Raw genomic sequence first — 18,221 nt, 5'->3', positions numbered from 1 at the left:
ACAACTTTCAAATTACTCACAGGCATTATTGCAGATAACATGATGGATTATTTGGAAACAAATAACATCTTGCCAGTAGAGCAAAAAGGCAACAAAAGAAGGAGCAGGGAAACAAAAGATCAGCTCCTAATTGATAAAATGATATTGGAAAATTGTAAGAACAGAAAAACGAACTTGAATATGGTCTGGATTGATTACAAAAAGGCATTTGACTCACTGCCACATAGTTGGATCATAAAATGCTTAGAAACAACTGGCATTAGCAAAAATATTACATCCTTTACTGAAAAGGCAATGAAACAATGGAGAACTGAGTTGGCAGTAGGGAATGAGATCTACGGAATGGTTAATATCAAGCGAGGAATTTTCCAGGGTGACTCAATTTCACCTCTTCTCTTCATCATCGCGATGATCCCACTAACAGTAATCTTTAAAAAAATGAAATTAGGCTACCAAACAGCCAAAGAAGCTGAAAAAATTTCGCATTTACTATATATGGATAGTTGTAGTTGAGTAGTTGAGTTTATTTATAGGCCGCCCTTTTCCCTGAGGGGACTCAGGGCGGCTAACAACTTGTATGGGAGGGGAAGACATACAATAACATAAAAACACAATATATAATTAAAACCAAGCAACATTCATACAACATTCGGGTGGGGGCGGACTATGGTCTTTGCCCCCAGGCCTGGCGGGATAGCCAGATCTTGAGGGCTGTGCAGAAGGTCTGAAGGATGGTGAGGGTACGAATCTCCACGGGGAGATCGTTCCAGAGGGTCGGAGCTGCTACTGAAAAGGCTCTCCTCCGCGTAGTTGCCAGCCGGCACTGGCTGGCAGATGGCACTCGGAGGAGGCCTAATCTGTGAGATCTTATGGGTCGAGAGGAGGTGATTGGCAGGATGATTTGAAACTCTATGGAAAGTCAGAAATAGAAATCCAATCATTGACAAACACAGTCCGAGTATTCAGCACCAATATTTCAATGCAGTTTGGCATGGAAAAATGTGCCACTGTATCCAAAAAAAGGGGCAAAATCACTGCATGTGAGGGAATTGAAATGCCCAATGGCCAACTAATTAAATGCAACAAAAATGAAGCCTACAAATACTTAGGCATTCTGCAGTTGGATAACATCAAGCATGGAGAAGTAAAAACTATTGTCAGGCGAGAGTACACCAACAGAAATAGGAAAATTTTGAAATCTAAATTGAATGGTGGAAATACAATCAAGGCCATAAATACCTGGGCAATACCAGTTATAAGATACACAGCTGGTATAGTTAACTGGACACAAGCTGATTTGGATATTTTGGACTGAAAAACCAGGAAACTAATGACAATGCACTACAGTTTACATCCACGTGGTGATACTGATAGATTATACCTGCCCTGAAAATCAGGTGGCAGAGGATTATTACAAGTGAAGCAAACAGTTGAAGAAGAAAAACATGCACTGGCTGATTATTTAAAAAAAAGTCAAGAACATCTATTAATCGAAGTAAAGAACAAAAATCTACTGAAGGCCCAACAGACGAAACAAGAATACAGAAAAGATGTGATAAAATCAAGAATGGAGAGTTGGCAGAATAAAGCACTGCATGGCCCATTTCTGGAAAAAATAAAAGATAAAGTGGACAGTGAACAAACTTGGTTATGGTTAACAACAGGTAGATTAAAGAAAGAAACAGAGTCACTAATCCTGGCTGGGCAAGAACAAGCTATCCGCACAAATGCCATTAAGGCCAAAATTGAAAAATCCTCTGATGATGCCAAATGCAGACTTTGCAAAGAAGCTGATGAAACTGTTGATCACATACTCAGCTGCTGTAAAAAAAATCGCACAGACTGATTATAAATTGCGGCACAATTCAGTAGCACAAATGATCCATTGGAATTTGTGCAAAAATTATAATATTAAAACAGCAACAAATTGGTGGGAACATCAGCCTGAAAAAGTCACCGAAAATCAGATGGTCAAGATCTTGTGGGATTTCCGTATACAAACGAACAAAATACTGGCACATAATACACCAGACATCACACTGATTGAGAAAAATAAGGTCATAATCATAGACATTGCAATACCAGGTGATAGCAGGGTCGCTGAGAAAGAACATGAAAAAATAGCAAAATACCAGGACTTAAAAATCGAAATTCAACGACTATGGCACAAACCAGCAGTGGTAATTCCAGTGGTAATTGGCACACAGGGTGTTATTCCAAAAGCACTGGAATTACATTTAAAACAGTTAAAAATTGACAAAATCACCATCAGTCAAATGCAAAAAGCCGCACTCCTTGGATCTGCATGCATATTATGAAAATATGTTACAACGTCCCAACTAGTAACCAATGCCAAATCCGGCGAAACAACTGGCCGCTGTGATACAATTGTATAATAATAACAATAAACCAGATCTGTGAATATCTAGAAACAAATAAAGTTATGATTAGTAGCCAACATGGATTTCTTAAAAACAGATCATGTCATACCAAATTTATTTCATTCTAAGGGATAAAATTAGTAGACAAGCGAAATGCTGTGGACACAGTATACTTAGACCTCAGCAAGGCTTTCAACAAAATAATCACAACCTACTTCTTCGTAAACTAGAAAAATGTGGGATAGATGGCATCACTACCAGATGGATTTGTAATTAGCTGACAAATCTTACTCAATGAGTAGTCTTTAATGGTACCACATCTACATGGAGGGAAGTAAGCAGCGGGGTACCACAAGATTCTGTTTTAGGCAAAGTAATCTTCAATATCTTCATAAATGACTTAGATGAGGGAATAGAAGGGGAACTCATCAAATTTGCAGATGACACTAAGCTGGCAGGAATAGTCAATACCCAAAAGACAAACTCAGGATCAAAAAGGATCTTGACAGACTTGAAAAATGGGGCCTATCCAACAACATGAAATTTAATGTAGAGTAACGCAATATTTTACACCTAGGCAGGAAAAACCAAAGGTACAAGTTCAGATTAGGCAAATCCTGGCTCAAAAGCAGTAATTGTGATGGGAACCTTGGAGTCAAAGTCGACGATCACGTAAACATGAGCCAGCAGTGTGCAGCAGCAGTCAAAAAAGCTAATCATCCTTGCTTGTATAAACAGAAGCATAGAATCAAAATCACATGAAATATTAGCACCAGGTTTATAACTCCTTAGTAAGACCGCACCTGGAACACTGAATCCAGTTTTGGTTACCACACTATAAAAAAGATGTTGAGACTTTGGAAAAAGTTCAAAGATGATCAAGATGATTAAAGGCTTAGAGACAAAAACATCTGAAGAATAATTGCAAGAATTGGGTATGGCCAGTCTAAAGAAAAGACATGAAAGCAATATTCCAATATTTGAGGATATTTCATAAAGAAGAGGGGTCAAATTATTCTTCCAGGCATCAGTTGGCAAGAGAAGAAACAATGGGTGGAAACTAATCAGAGAAGAGAGAAGCAACCTGGAATTAAGAAGAAACTTCCTAACAATGAGGCTAATTATCTAGTGGAACAGCTTGCCTTCAGAAGTTGTAGATATTTCATGACAGGAGGTTTTAAGAAAAGACTAGACAGACATCTGTCTGAAATTATATAGATTTGAGATTTAGTTTATTTGTATGCTGCCCTTCTCCGGGAGGGACTCAGGGTGGCGAACAACTCAGAAAGGGGAAAGGGGACACAAACACAATACAATACACATAATTTATACACAAGAGTCATACAGCCATACAGTCGAGAAGGGAGGGGAACTCATCAACCCCAGGCCTGCCGGCACAGCCAGGTTTTAACGGCTTTCCGGAAGGCCTGGAGAGAGGTGAGGGTCCGAATCTCCACGGGGAGTTCATTCCAAAGGGCCAGAGCTGCTACAGAGAAGGCCCTCCCCTGGGTGGTAGCCAGATGGCATTGGCTGGTGGACGGAACCCGGAGGAGGCCAACCCTGTGTGATCTAACGGGTCTATGGGAGGTAATTGGCAAGTACCCAGGTCCAATATCATGAAGGGCTTTATAAGTTACGACTAGCATTTTGAAGCGTATCCGGAGACCGATCGGTAGCCAGTGCAGCTTGCGGAGGATAGGTGTAATGTGGGTGTACCAAGGTGCACCCACAATCGCTTGCGCGGCTGCATTCTGGACAAGTTGAAGTCTCCAAATACTCTTCAAAGGCTGCCCCATGTAGAGCGCATTGCAGTAGTCCAGTGTTGAGGTCACGAGGGCGTGAGTGACTGTTGCGAGTGCCTCCTGGTTCAGGTAGGGGCGCAACTGGTGCACCAGGCGAACCTGGGCAAATGCCCCCCTGGTCACAGCCGACAGGTGATGTTCTAAGGTCAGCTGTGGGTCCAGGAGGACTCCCAAGTTGCACACCCTGTATGAGGGGCATAAATTTCATCATATAGGGTCTCCTGCTGAAGCAGGGAGTTGGACTAGAATATCTGTAAGGTCCCTTACAGCTTTATTATGATTGAAATCACATTGGCACAAAAACTATTTTCAGTTTCCCATATAAGCATCCATCCATCAAAGTGAAATTTAAACTAATTTATATTCAACTTGGTATACCATGAGAACACAGCTTAAAGCATATGCTTGGCTCCATATTAGAAGTATTGTTTGAATTAGAAACTGATTATAAAGCTTTTGGTACTCTCCAGGGGTGGGTTGCTGCCAGTCCTTCTGGTCCTCGCGAATTGGTTGGTCAACAGACCCGGAAGTAAGTTCTGGAATACCTGCCCCACCCCTGGACCTGTATACCCGGCTCAGAAAAGCAACTCTGGGAAGGTCCTTTGGTGCTGCTGCCTTGTCTTTCATAGCCGGGTCGCACTCCCTTGTCTTTCAAGCTGCCTCATTTCCAATGGGGGGGGAGAAATTGATCTTTTTTGTCCCTCTCCATGGATCTCCTTCCCAATTGGAAACGAGGTGGCTATGAAAGACAAGGGAGTGCGACTCACACTGCATGTATAGATAGCAAAAGAAGGAAAAGGAGAGGAATTCCAAGTGGCGCTTTTCAAACAGCCGAACTCCTCTCCTGTCCCTTATTTTGCTGTTTGAACAAGCCACACGGGTAGCACTCCCTTGTCCCGGCTGCCCCGCTGCCCGTGTGCACCTATGTTTTCCAAGGCATGGAGCGATTCTGGAGCCCATCCGTCACCCCTGTGGAAAACATAAGCACGCACAGACAGCCTGCACAATTACAGCCCCGGAGAGTGGAGACTCTCGGAAGGAAGCCAGAGGCAGTGGGGCAGCGGGTCCCTCACCCTCAGAGAGAGGAAGGGCCAGTTGGGAGAGGGGCTTTGGTCCTGTTGCCTCTGGTGGACGAAGCTTTACTGGCCCGCGGCAAAGATTCTGTCCCTCATCCTGGAGCCTTCAGAACTTGTTCTCATTCACCTGGGCTTGTGTAGAGGCTTCACTCTCTGGGCCTGTAACTGTGCAGGCTGTCTGTGCATTCATATGTTTTCCATGGGGGTCACGGATGGGCTCTGGAGTTGTTCCACGGCGTGGGACCCTGGCTGGAACACGAGGAATGTGAGGGGGACCAGCGGGGCCTCGTCCTTCTGAAGAGGACCTGTCCCCAAAGAGGGCAGTGACATTGGTCTTGGGATGTTCTGCGGAGCTCCCCAGGGAAGAACACCACAGCCAGGTACTTTTAACCATATATTTTGCTCCCATATCTGCAGAATGCTGCAAAAAAACATGAATACAGGCCAGTTGTTGAGTGTTTCAAATGTGATTGGAACACTCAACAAGATGACCACAGTATGTGTGTGTGTGTGTTTGTGTGTCTGTTTCTGTGTGTGTGTGTGAGAGAGAGAGACAGACAGACAGACAGAGGCACAGAGAGATAGAGGAAATGAGAAACAGACACAGACACAGAGGGAGGGAGGAGAGAGATACACAAGAGAGAGAGAGACAGACACAGAGAGTGAATCACATAGAGAGACACAGAGGGAGGGAGGGAGAGAGAGGCAAAGACACACACACACACACACAGACAAACAGACAGACAGACTCACACAGAGAGAGAAAGAGAAAGAAAAAGAAAGGAAGAAATAAAGAAAGAAAAAAGAAAGAAAAAGAGTGAGAAAGAGAGATGAAATAAAAAAGAAAAAGGGACAGAGACAAAAGGAGAGAGAGAGAGAGAGAGAGAGAACACATGGCCGGCAAGCCACTCCCACCAGGTCACATGGCTGGCAAGCCACTCCCACAAAGGAGGCCACACCCACAGAGTAGGTTCCACAAATTTTTGAAACCCACCACTGGTACTCTCTTAGTTTTTTATTGTTGTTGACTTGCAGAAGTTTTATTACTCAAGTAGGTAGCGTCATCCTTTGTGTATAATGTAATCTAAGATCAGAGACTACCAGGGACTTTATAGTTCAACCCTGAACTACAGATTTTTTTTCTACTATGTTTCTAGACTAAAATAAGCACTTGGGCTTATTTTCAAGGCGGTCTTTTTTTGAGTTGTAGCAGGCCAGACACAGTGAGCTGGACACAATGTGGATGCACTGTCATCTCCATTCCGAACCTTCAGCATTCGAAATTGAGGCTTTTTGATGAACGGGAGGAATGGGGAGGGGGAATTTTCCTGCCTGCCATCCTTCCCTCACTCTGTGCTGAGCTTGAGGAATGGATGACAGGCAGGAAAATGCCCCCTCCTCATTTTCCTCCTGTTTGCCAAAAAGCCTCCTGCGAGCCTCCCAAAAAGAGAAAAAAAGCAAAACAACTGGCCATGGAGCTGCTGACCCAACAAGCAGAAGCGCTGTGCCCAGAAAGAGAAGGGCAAAAGTTTTATTGGCGCTTCCCCAAGAGGCCAGCGGGCTGCAGCCGGACCGTTTTCCTCCCTTTGCTCCACCACTCGTGCTGGCCATGCCCATCCCCAGGGCTTATTTTTGGATTAGGAGTAATATTAGCGCCCCCCAAAAAACTAGAGTTGTTGTTGGGGTGGGTCGTGTTTTCAGAGAAACACGGTACTATAAATTAATCACTGAAGCTGAACTGTATTTTAACAGGAAGTGATATTACTTGCACTTTAACCAGAAAAATCCTCTCCAAGGCTACTAAAAATTGTTTTAAAAATGTTGTTCTCCAAGAAAATAATTTGAAAGATATTTTACCTCCAAACAGATATTTTTCTCCTGTCAAAACTTTCAGAGGACTGTTACTCCGAACAGAAGAAGATTCATCACCATCAATGGTGAGAACTGCAAAATTTTCTTTAGCTAAGAATCGAACCTCGTGCCATTGTCCATCAGAGAGTCCTGCACCTAGAAACACAAAGGAGTAGTGGGTGAGGGAGGAAAGAAAGTGATTTATTTAGTTTGTTATTTTGGGGCTATAGTGTATTATTTTTAATATATTAGATGATGTGATAAAGATTTTACACTATATTCAGAAACTACTGAATCACATGTAATTATACATATAATGTATTCATTTATTATGGAAAATTTAATGTGCGCAATATATACTACTATAATAATTCAAAATTCATTTCTTTCTCTATATCTCCAAATCTATGATCAATCTAAATCAGAGTGCTTTATTCTCTCTCCATCCTCCTTCCTTCTTTTCCCCTCCCCTCCCTTTCCCTCTCCTCTCCTCTCCTCTCCTCTCCCACCCTCATCTAGGATTTTAAGACATTATATGAACTTCCCGCATTGTAACCTCACAGCAGTCATTGCTTCTATGAAAATGGGTGTTGGCTTACCTGATACACCCTTTCTCTGAGAAGGTGGAGACAACATCCATGCGTGAGTTATCCTCATGTGCCATCCAATAGAACTGAGTCTGCAAAGTTTAAGTCCCATATCTTCCTGCTGCCATACCCAGCTTTTTTGACAAAGACTATCATGCAGACAGACATGCGATTAATGGAACAATCTCTCCCATTATCCCAGTCCAGATCAGTAAGGGTGGGGTTGGATTATGTCTCCACCTTCCCAGAGAAAGGGCCTAACAGGTAAGACAACACCCATTCTCCTATGTTGGTGGAGACAGCATCCATGCGTGGGACATATCAGAACCTGTCCAAGTATTACAGGTGGGATACTGTCCGGGACATGACCCTCTGACTAACACTAATCTGCTGTAAGACTCTCCTCCCAAAGGCCGCATCAGCCGATGTGTATCTGTCAATCCGGTAGTGATAGAGGCCTTTGGGACGATGAACAGTAGGGAGTAGAACCCTTGTCCCTTTTGCCCCTCTGGAACCAACTGAATGGCCTGGATGTCCAAGAGGTACTGAATGGCCTGATCTACTACGGACCTCTTTTCTCGATTCCATGGCTGGGATCCTGTCCCATAGCTTTTGGAGCTACAGGAGGGCAGTCCTATTAAAAAAGGATGACGCATCCCTAATCACCCAGGCAGCTGACTGGTGACCCTTAATGAGGACATGTTCCAACCTCTTCTCTGCCTTTAAGATATTGTCCAGATTGTTCGGATCTATATTGGGGGAGGACAGCGCTGCTACAAGAGTGTCCATCAAAGGGATCTCCAATGCCTTGGCTAAATCAGGCCCTATATTGCAGAAGCGCTTGTCCTGGGCTAATGGAAATGGGCCTGAACCCGGGGACTTCCATTGATATTGAACTACACCCAGAAACAGAGGAGGAGAGGGGAGGAAACCAACTCTTTCTGAATTGTGGGTTCAGTGAAAACAAGACCCGCCGAGTGCCTGGCCATACCTGAAGGAGATTTAGTGGCTTGGGCCGCTTCGAGATTATATATCTTCTGGGCCTTTAACAATAGAGACCTGAACATAGATGGTTTGAAAAGTCCAGCAATGTTGTCTGATATAGATCCGATTCCTCGTCCTCAGAGAATTCGGAGTCCCTTTGGGGATCCTCCTCCTCCTCCCCCCGAGGAGGAAGAGCTATCCAAAGATCCTTCTGGTCGCTCTTTGGGAACAGGAGGCTCTCTGGCCTGCTCTCTAGAAGCTGACTTCTTGTTTCACCTGTTTCGGTTTTTTTGGAACTAGAGAAAGCCTTTTGCTGCAGAACTGCCACAATTTCCTGCCTCAGATATTATAGCCACAATATCAGGAGGGTAAGAACTTCTACAAAGGCTGGCAGTGTCCTTTGCCCCGGGGGAGATGGCAGAAACTTCTGGTCCTGGACTGTCCATCCCTTCTGGGATAGAGAGCTCTTGGGCCTCTTCCATATCTTGGTCTCCTATCTCAGACCCTTTGCTGTCTGGTTATAGATCCCCTTCTAAGCAGGGGATCCTGGCTTGGGCAGGACTCTTGGAAGAAGGGGGATCTTCCACTACCTGAGTCAAGGCCACAGATCACCTCTCTGCCTCTTTTGGGGCTTTGGTGAACTGCCTGTCTAGGGCCTTTTGCCTCCTGAGTTCTGCTCTCTCTGTGGTCTTTGACTTTCCTTTGGCTTTCCCCCTGTTTTTTTGGGGGGGGGGAGACTTCCATCTACTGTCAAAGGAGAAGGATGGATGGCCCTTCAAGAGGGTCATCCGATAATGGGGATGAGACCTCTCTATCACCTCCTTCCATATTAAAAGCCAGTTATGAGGGCCGGTAGGACAGTTACATTCCAGAGGCAGCCACTGAGGGAAAAATATTATATGGATGTGGTTGGCCCAATTAAAGGGCATACCAGAGCCCGGGTTCTGGGCAGTTGGAGAGCAGATTGTATATTCTCACATATAAGCATGCCTGGGCCTCCCTTCTCAGCCCGCTACAGGAGACCCGCTGGGCCCCTGTGCTAAAAGCCTCATTTGGTGACAAGAGGGAGGCTTGGGCTGGGCTGTATCTCTAGCTCTCCTGAGGGGAATCCACTAATCCAGCGATGGTGAACCTTTTTTGGCTCGTGTGCCATAAGGGGGGAGCGCAGAGGGGTCATGCGTGGGCGTGCCATACCCATAATGCAACGTGCGACCCTCCCCCCCAGTGCACATGTGCTCATGAGAGGTGCTCCCCCCATTATTTGCCTGCTTTTTCCATCCTCCCCAGGTTCCAGAGGCTTTATAGGAGTCCGGGGAGGGTGAAAACAGCCTCCCCCGCCTCAGGGTGGAGGGGGGGGCTCTTTTCACTCTCCCCAGGCTCCTATAAAGCCTCTGGAGCTTGGGGAGGGCGAAAAATGGCTTTAAAAATGGCTGAACACAGCTGGCCAGTGCGCACATGCACGCTGGCCAGCTGACAGGTCAACGCCTCATGTGCCCTGACAAATGGCTCTGCATGCCACCTGTGGCACGCATGCCATAGGTTCGCCATCCCGGCCCTAATCTGTCTCTCCCTGTGGTGATTTCCTGTCACTGTGGTGGTCTAGGGAAATAGCTGCTGCCAAAATGGGCCATTTGAAATTTGCCTGCAGCCTTGTGTGATCTAAAATGTCGGCTGCCACACCCTGCTGAACCAAAATGGTGGCCACCATTTTAAATATTATTATTATTTTAAATAATATTTTAAATAATATTAAATAATATTTTTAATATTTTTAATATTTTAAATATTGACGGAGGGACGACGCGCAGCCAGGTTTCAACAACAACACGGTTTATTCTGGTTGACAGCGATTCGGAGAACAAAAACTCGCGCCAAGGTATTTATACTAATTTTTAAACCAATCACCGGCCGGGGACGAGACAGCAGCCGCTGACGTCAGTCCCTCGGCCAATCAACAGTAACGTTCGGCCAGCAACACCCTCTGGGCCTTTCAGCCAATCAGAAAGCCAGAGGGTGTTACTGGCATCAAGAATATTAACCAATACTTAACACCCCTTCCCCCCAGTTCTGCGCATGCCCTAAACGGAGCATGCGTAGTCCTTAAGGTATGCTGGGCGGCGCCGGACCCGCCCAGATCTTCTCATTGCAGGGGAAGTCGTCGGCGGAGGAGGACCTCCTCGTGGTAGCTCCTCCCCGAAGGGAGTGCAGCTCCGAGGCACGCCATTTCGGGAAGGCCCAGAAGGCGGGCTCAACTGCGAAGGTAGGTTTGGCCGTGGGGGCGCGTCACTGGTTGTAGGAGGGACCCTCTGGATAGTGTCCTCGGATTGAGCTGTTGGTTCGGCGTCCTTGTAGTTGGCGCTTGGGTAGGCAGGGCCTGGTGTGGCGAAGGCCCTTAGTTGCGGTCTCTCGGCTTGAGAATTTTTCGGTTGGTGCAGGTTGAGGCCTGGAGTGGCGAAGGCTTCACATTGCAACCCCGGTACTGCGGTGTTGTCACTCGGGGGTTCGCGGCCACCAGCCTGCGACGGGAGACGCCTCCTTAGTTGATCCAAGTGGCGTCTCCACAGGGATCCATCAGCCAATTGGATCCTAAAAGAACATGGGCCGGTCAGGGCAATGATAGAACCTGGCACCCATCTTGGTTCCCCCGCAAAGGACCGGGCCCACACGGAATCCCCTACCTTAAAGGATCGGGGAGGGAGAACCCCCAGATTGCTCGGCTGATCCCCTGAATAGAGCGGGTGAAGCCTATCCAGGGGAGTCCGCAGGCGCCGGCCCATCAAGAGCTCCGCGGGGCTTTTGTTGGTAGTTGGGCAGGGGGTGGAATGTTGGCTTAGCAGGTAAGCCGCCACCCTCGCCTGCCAGTCACCCCGGTCCATGCGGCTCAACGCCTCCTTTGCTGAGCGGACCGCCCGTTCTGCCCGGCCATTGCTGGCCGGGTGGTACGGGGCTATGGGCGCATGCCGGATCCCTTGCTCGGCCAAGAACTCCTGGAAAACGGTGGATGTGAACTGGGGCCCATTGTCCGAGACCATCACATCCGGCAACCCATGGGTTGCGAACAGTTTCCTTAGAGCCCTAACCGTACTCTCGGCAGTGGTAGAGCCCATGAGGACTAGCTCCACCCACCGAGAGTAGGCATCCACCACAACCAGGAAGTTCTGGCCGTGGAAGGGACCAGCGAAATCGATGTGGAGGCGAGACCATGGGCCTCTCGGAGCCTCCCACTCACGAGCAGGCCCGGCAGGTGGGTTGGGCCTGGATAGTTGACAGGTCGTGCAGCGGCCCACATGGGCCGCTATCTCTGTGTCCAGCAAGGGCCACCATTCGTGCTATGCCCGGGTGGTCCTTGTGGAGCAGATCCAGAACTAGTGGCCGAAGCGCGGTGGGGATCAACACCCGATCCCCCCAGATGAGACAACCCCCGTGGAGGGAGATCTCTGCCTGGCGATTTTTAAAGGGCTGGAAGCCCTCTGCCACTTTGTCTGTTGGCCATCCCCTCAACACCCAGGAAGAGACCTGGGACAGGATCGGATCGGCCTTAGTGTGGGCCGCCACGTCTGCGGCGGAAAGTGGAAACCCGGAGGCGGCAATGGAGAGGACAGAGAGGGCTGGGACGGGGGCGGTGTCCGTCTCCGGTAGTGGGCAACGGCTGAGGGCATCGGCGTGCCCCAGCTGTTTGCCCGGACGGTAGAGCAGCGTATAAGAATACGCTGCGAGGAACTCCGTCCAGCGAGTCATGCGGGGGGATAGAATGGTGGGGGTCGGCTTGTCACCCGCCAAAAGCCCAAGGAGTGGCTTATGGTCGGTGACAAGAGTAAAGTGCCGACCGTAGAGGTAGTCGTGGAACCTCTTAATCCCGGACACTGCAGCCAGAGCCTCCTTGTCGATCTGACTGTAGTTGCGCTCCGCTGAGGAGAGTGTCCGGGAATAAAAGGCCACAGGGGCTTCTGAGCCATTCGGGAGGACATGGCTCAGGACCGCCCCTACACCAAAAGGGGAGGCGTCACACGCCAACGTCAGAGGCATCCCATCATGATACTGAATGAGTACTGCCGATGACGTCAGCGTCTCTTTGACAGCCGCGAACGCATGCGCTTCGCGGCTTCCCCAGCGCCAGGCCGCGGATCGGTCGAGCAACCGATGCAGCAGCTCGGCTAGTGACGCCTTGTGAGGAATAAAGGGGGCGTAGAAATTGAGCAGCCCTAGGAACGCCTGTAGCTCCGCCCTGGAGGTGGGAGCAGGGGCGTTCCTAATGGCGGCAATTTTAGATGGTGTAGGGTGAATGCCTTGGGCGTCTATTAAGAAGCCCAAGAATTCTACCCTCGGGACAGCAAATGAACATTTGCTGCTTTTCAATTTCAATCCCGCGCCCCTGAAACGACAGAGGACCTTCCTTAATATTTCGATGAGTTCTGAGCGGCTTGTAGCAGCGATCAGAACATCATCGAAATATGGAACTACCCCCGGTAGCCCATGGAGCAGGCGCTCCATAAGGCTCTGGAAGATCCCCGGGGCCACGGACACACCGAATTGTAGGCGGCGACAACGGAAAGCCCCACGATGGGTGACGATGGTCTGGGCAGCCGCCGCATCGTCATCCACCGGGAGCTGTTGATAGGCTTGCGCCATATCCAGTTTGGCAAATATGCAACCCTGCCCCAAGGAGTGGAGCAGGTGTTGCACAACAGGGACTGGATAGGGGTTTGCCTGAAGGGCCAAGTTGATCGTCGACTTGTAGTCGGCGCAGATTCTCACCGAGCCATCCGGTTTGACCGGGAGGACTATGGGTGTCTCCCATGGAGCATGATCAACTGGCTCGATGACACCCTGCGCCAATAATTTGTCAAGTTCGGCGTCAACCTTGGCCCTCAAGGCAAAAGGCACCCTGCGGGCTTTCAGCCTAATGGGAGCAATCTGAGGATCCAAACTAAGGGAGATGGGGGTTCCCTTGTAGCACCCGAGCTGTCCGTCAAAAACATCAGAGAACTCCTGTAGGACGTCCTCAATGGAAGAGGAATTTACCCGGTGCACCCCCCCAATGGACAAACCCAGTGCCGGAAACCAATCAAGGCCAAGAAGGGCCGGCAGGGCATCCTTTACAATGATGATTGGCAGCTCCCCCTTAAACTTGCCATATTTGACAGGAATAGGAAAAGATCCCAGGACAGGAATCAATTTTCCCTGGTAGTCCCTTAAGAGTACACGGGATGGGGCTAACTTGGTTTGGGAAATGGTAGGGCAGAGGTGGGAGAACATGTCCCAGGACAATAAGGAACGGGAGGAGCCAGAGTCCACCTCCATTTGGCATGGCTGACCTGCCAGGTGGACATTGGCTGTAATTTTGTGGGATCCTGAGGAGGCCTGATTGATGGAACTCTCCACTTCTTGCGGTTCAGACACATTGTGGCAGTCGTCTCCTCTGCGATTTGGTTTCGGTGGCTGGCGGCGCGGCTGCGATTTGGGTCTCTCATTCGCTTGGAAGAAGGCAGGGGCTGGCAAGGATGCTCGGCAGACTTGGGCAATGTGCCCCTGCCTCTGACAACGGCGGCAGATTGCATTCTTGAATTGACAGGTTTGGCGGTCGTGGCGGCCTCCGCAGCTAAGGCAAGACGCCTTGGAGTTTTGCGGTGCGGCTGCTGGCAGAGCAGGTTGTCTCCGCCGCGGTTGTGCACGGACTTGGCCGATGTTGTCGGGCTCCCGGTCCTCTGATGGTGTAATGTCATCATAGTCAATGTCATGTACTTGTGATGCCGGTGGAGCGAACGGACCGTGCCCTGGCGTTTGAGATGACAGTTGTAGCCGTTCCAAATCTGCAGTTGATTGCTCAGAGAGCTCAGCTGCTCTAGCGATCTCTACTGCCTGGAGTAGTGTAATATCGTGATGACGGAACATGCGGCTTCTTAAATGTACATCCCGCACTCCGCACACGAACTGCTCGACTAAATTTTCTTCGAGGTTTGAGAAATCGCACTGGGACGCCACAGTGCGCAGGGCTTCTAAAAACTGACTAATCGACTCTCCCGGCTTTTGTACTCTTCTCCGGAACGCGAAACTACGGGCAATTTTGGAAGGCGTTGGGGCATAGTGTCCCTTCAACTTCGCCATCAAGTTGTCCCAGCCTAACTTATATGCCGGTCTGGGAGCAGCCATAGCTCTGGCTGAGGCGAACATAGAGGGTTCGCAGCATGATAAAAAGAAGCTGCACTTCTCCTCATCAGTTTGAGCCTGGTTTTTGGTAGCAATTAGATATGTTTCAAAGCGCTCCATGAATCCTTCCCAGGATTCGCCGGCGGAGCCAAAAGGAGCGAAAGGCGGCAAAGAATTCATATTGACTAAGAGTTCGTCAGGCTGAAGAGTGAGGAGCTGAGGGGAGGAGGTCGTGACAGGAAATTTTTTTCCTCAGCGTTCGGTGCCGGTGCGGGTAGCGACTTGTGGCAGCTAGCTGATAGAACCTCTCTCTCTCTCTCTAACCTAGGCTCGCGTGGAATCGCCAGATCCCATCCTCGTCGCCAGTTTTAAATATTGACGGAGGGACGACGCGCAGCCAGGTTTCAACAACAACACGGTTTATTCTGGTTGACAGCGATTCGGAGAACAAAAACTCGCGCCAAGGTATTTATACTAATTTTTAAACCAATCACCGGCCGGGGACGAGACAGCAGCCGCTGACGTCAGTCCCTCGGCCAATCAACAGTAACGTTCGGCCAGCAACACCCTCTGGGGCTTTCAGCCAATCAGAAAGCCAGAGGGTGTTACTGGCATCAAGAATATTAACCAATACTTAACAGTTTTCGCACCCTTTAAGCAAGGTTCTGGGCACTCCAATTGCTAAAAACCCACTCTCCCAACTAACCATGACTGGCCGACCCTGCGCTGGACTCACTAGGGCAATCTGCAGTCGCAGATGCCCTCCAGAGGTCGATCTGCGATTGCTGTTGGAGCCAGTGCCGCGCAGCACTGCTCCACGAGGAGCTGAACTTCCAAAGGGAAGGTGAAAGGAAAACACAAAGGGGAACGGAGGAAAACCTAATAGCAGTAAAAAGAGGAGGAGGTAAGGGAAAGTAAAGGCTTAGAACAGAGGAAAAATCCAATAATTAACTATTTGTCTAAGAGAGATCATTTGCACATCTAGTCCTGTTGGCAACTGAGTCACAAAAGCTGGTTATGGCAGCAGGAAGAGGCAGGACTTAAACTTTGCAGACTCAGTTCTATTGGATGGCAAATGAAGATAACCCATGCATGGATGCTGTCTCCACCAACATAGGAGAATGTAAAATCTGCAAGTATTTCTCATTATTAATTGTAGTTACATGTTGACACAGACTTCTAATAAAATCGATGAAACTAAGGAACATGTATCAGATATAAATTTACATTCAAAAGGCTTCCTATCCTATTTTTTTTCTTTTATAATTGCATATTTCCTACATTTATTACTGCATGCATTAGGTTATAAATTTTTTAACTTGCTTATTTAAACCACATGCAATCACAAACCTCTTGTGACTCATAAGAACTCTACTTTCATGTGCAAATTAGATATGCTAATGAAACATATTCTTGCTAGAATTTCTTTTAAATGACATTACTTTAAAATTTGGACTCTTGAGATTGTCACTTTGATTGAACAAGAAGAAACAGATGTTTCTCTTATAAGAAACATGGAGGAAAATGATTTAAGAAAGGTTGTTTTTTTGCAAGATCTTAGCATCTAGTGAGAAATAGCAAAAGATGCAATTTGCAAATTATTTTTGAACAATATTTCAGCAACTAATTTCCATATGTCTCTTTCAGGTCTCTGTTTACATTTCCTTCAGAAGGTATTTCGGCAAACCCAAATATGATTGATATCATTTTTATTCCCTTACCTTTGCTAATCTATCCTAACTATATTCCTCCCCCTTTGTATCTCTCTGTTGTATATATACTTATATACTTAATATTTTCTTTTCTGTTTTCCCCTTCTTCCCCCGCCCTTCCATTTAACAGTGCATTGCCTGGGTTCTATATCTTCTTCCTACTTTCTTTTCCAGTTTCCTTTCTCTAGCCAATCATAAAATCTTCCCCATGTTTTGAAGTACTCCGATTCCTCTTTATCCTTTATTTTCACTGTCAACCTATTCATCTCTGTACAATCTAATATCTTTTTTACTATCTCTTCATCTGTTTGTAGCTTACTTAGTTTTCAATTTTGGGCTGCTGTAGTTACATGTATAATCAAATAGGTATTCTCTTTCTTGAATTTCTCTGGGATAATAGCTATAAAAATATCTCTGGTCTAAATTCTATTTCTTGTTGCAACATTTTCTTCAACCATACTCTTATTTTAGTCCAAAATTTCCTTGCTTCTGCACATGTCCACCGCATATGATAATAGGAACCTATTGCTTGTTAATACTTCCAACATTTCACTGATTTGTCATCTTTGCTAATTTTTCTGGTGATATGTGCCATCTACAAAATATTTTGTATAAGTTTTCTTTGTAAGCTGTTGACATGGTTAATTTATAGTTCCTTTCCCATTGTTGTTGCCACATTTCTAACTCAATCGTGTGACCAAAATTCCTTGCCCAGTTTACCATTGTATCTTTCACCACTTCTTCTAACCTAGTTCATAGTAGGTAGCTATATAGTTTCTTAATTATTTTTTCTTCCATTCCCATAAGTATCTTATCCAACTCTGAACTTCCTAAGTTAAAACCATATTCTCTTTTATCTTTTTCATATCTTGATTGTATTTGCAATTGTGAAAACCATCCTATATTAATCCCTTGTTTTTCTAATTCTTGTTTTTGTTTTAGTTCCCCCCTTTCTGTTAAGATATCTTTGTATCTAATGATATTTTTCATACTACTAATGTTTGGATGTGTCAATGCTTCCATTGTTGAAAGCCACATTGGTATTTCTAAATAGTGTTTCCCTTTCAGTCTTTCTCATATTGTTAACAATCGATTCCTTACATAATGTCTTGGAAAATAGCCATGTGCCTCACTTTTACCATACCACAAAAAAGCATGCCAACCTAGTTGCAAATCATGACCTTCCAGTGTCAATAATCTTGTATTACTCAGTAAAATCCATCCTTTCATCCAAGCTAATCCCGCTGCTTGATAATACAATTCCCAGTTTGGTAATCCAAATCCACCTTGACCTCTTGCATTTTGCAACATTTTTATATTAATTCTTGCTTTTCCCCCCTGCCATATATATTTTCCAACTATTTTATTCATGCTCTCAAAGTATTTCTTCTCTAATTTTATTGGTATTGTTTGGAATAAGTATAGCAGTCTTGGTAATATATTTATCTTTACTACTGCTATTCTTCCCATTAATGATAATTGTAGGTTTTTCCATCTTTCTAGATCTATTTCTATTAATTTTCTCATCTTATAATAGTTATCCTCCTTTAGTGTTGCACACCTTGATGTCAATTGAATATTTCACTTTTTCACCATCTGTACGTCCAGTTTCCCCATCAACTCTCTTTTCTGTTTTTCTGTCATATTTTTCACCAGAATCTTTGTTTTATCTTTATTAATC

General features: G+C 46.5%; 1 protein-coding gene across 1 annotated transcript in view; it reads right to left on the bottom strand.

Moving 5' to 3' along the window:
• Window positions 1–18,221, bottom strand: part of CNTNAP2 (contactin associated protein 2) — a 984,443-nt gene that overhangs the window by 539,496 nt on the left and 426,726 nt on the right. Inside the window, 1 exon segment of the mRNA XM_032235887.1 lies at window positions 7,117–7,266. Coding sequence (XP_032091778.1) covers window positions 7,117–7,266 — 150 coding nt within the window.

This window comes from Thamnophis elegans, chromosome Z (assembly GCF_009769535.1).
Source record: "Thamnophis elegans isolate rThaEle1 chromosome Z, rThaEle1.pri, whole genome shotgun sequence".
Lineage (NCBI taxonomy): Eukaryota > Metazoa > Chordata > Lepidosauria > Squamata > Colubridae > Thamnophis > Thamnophis elegans.
This window is presented reverse-complemented; position numbering and strand designations above follow the sequence as displayed.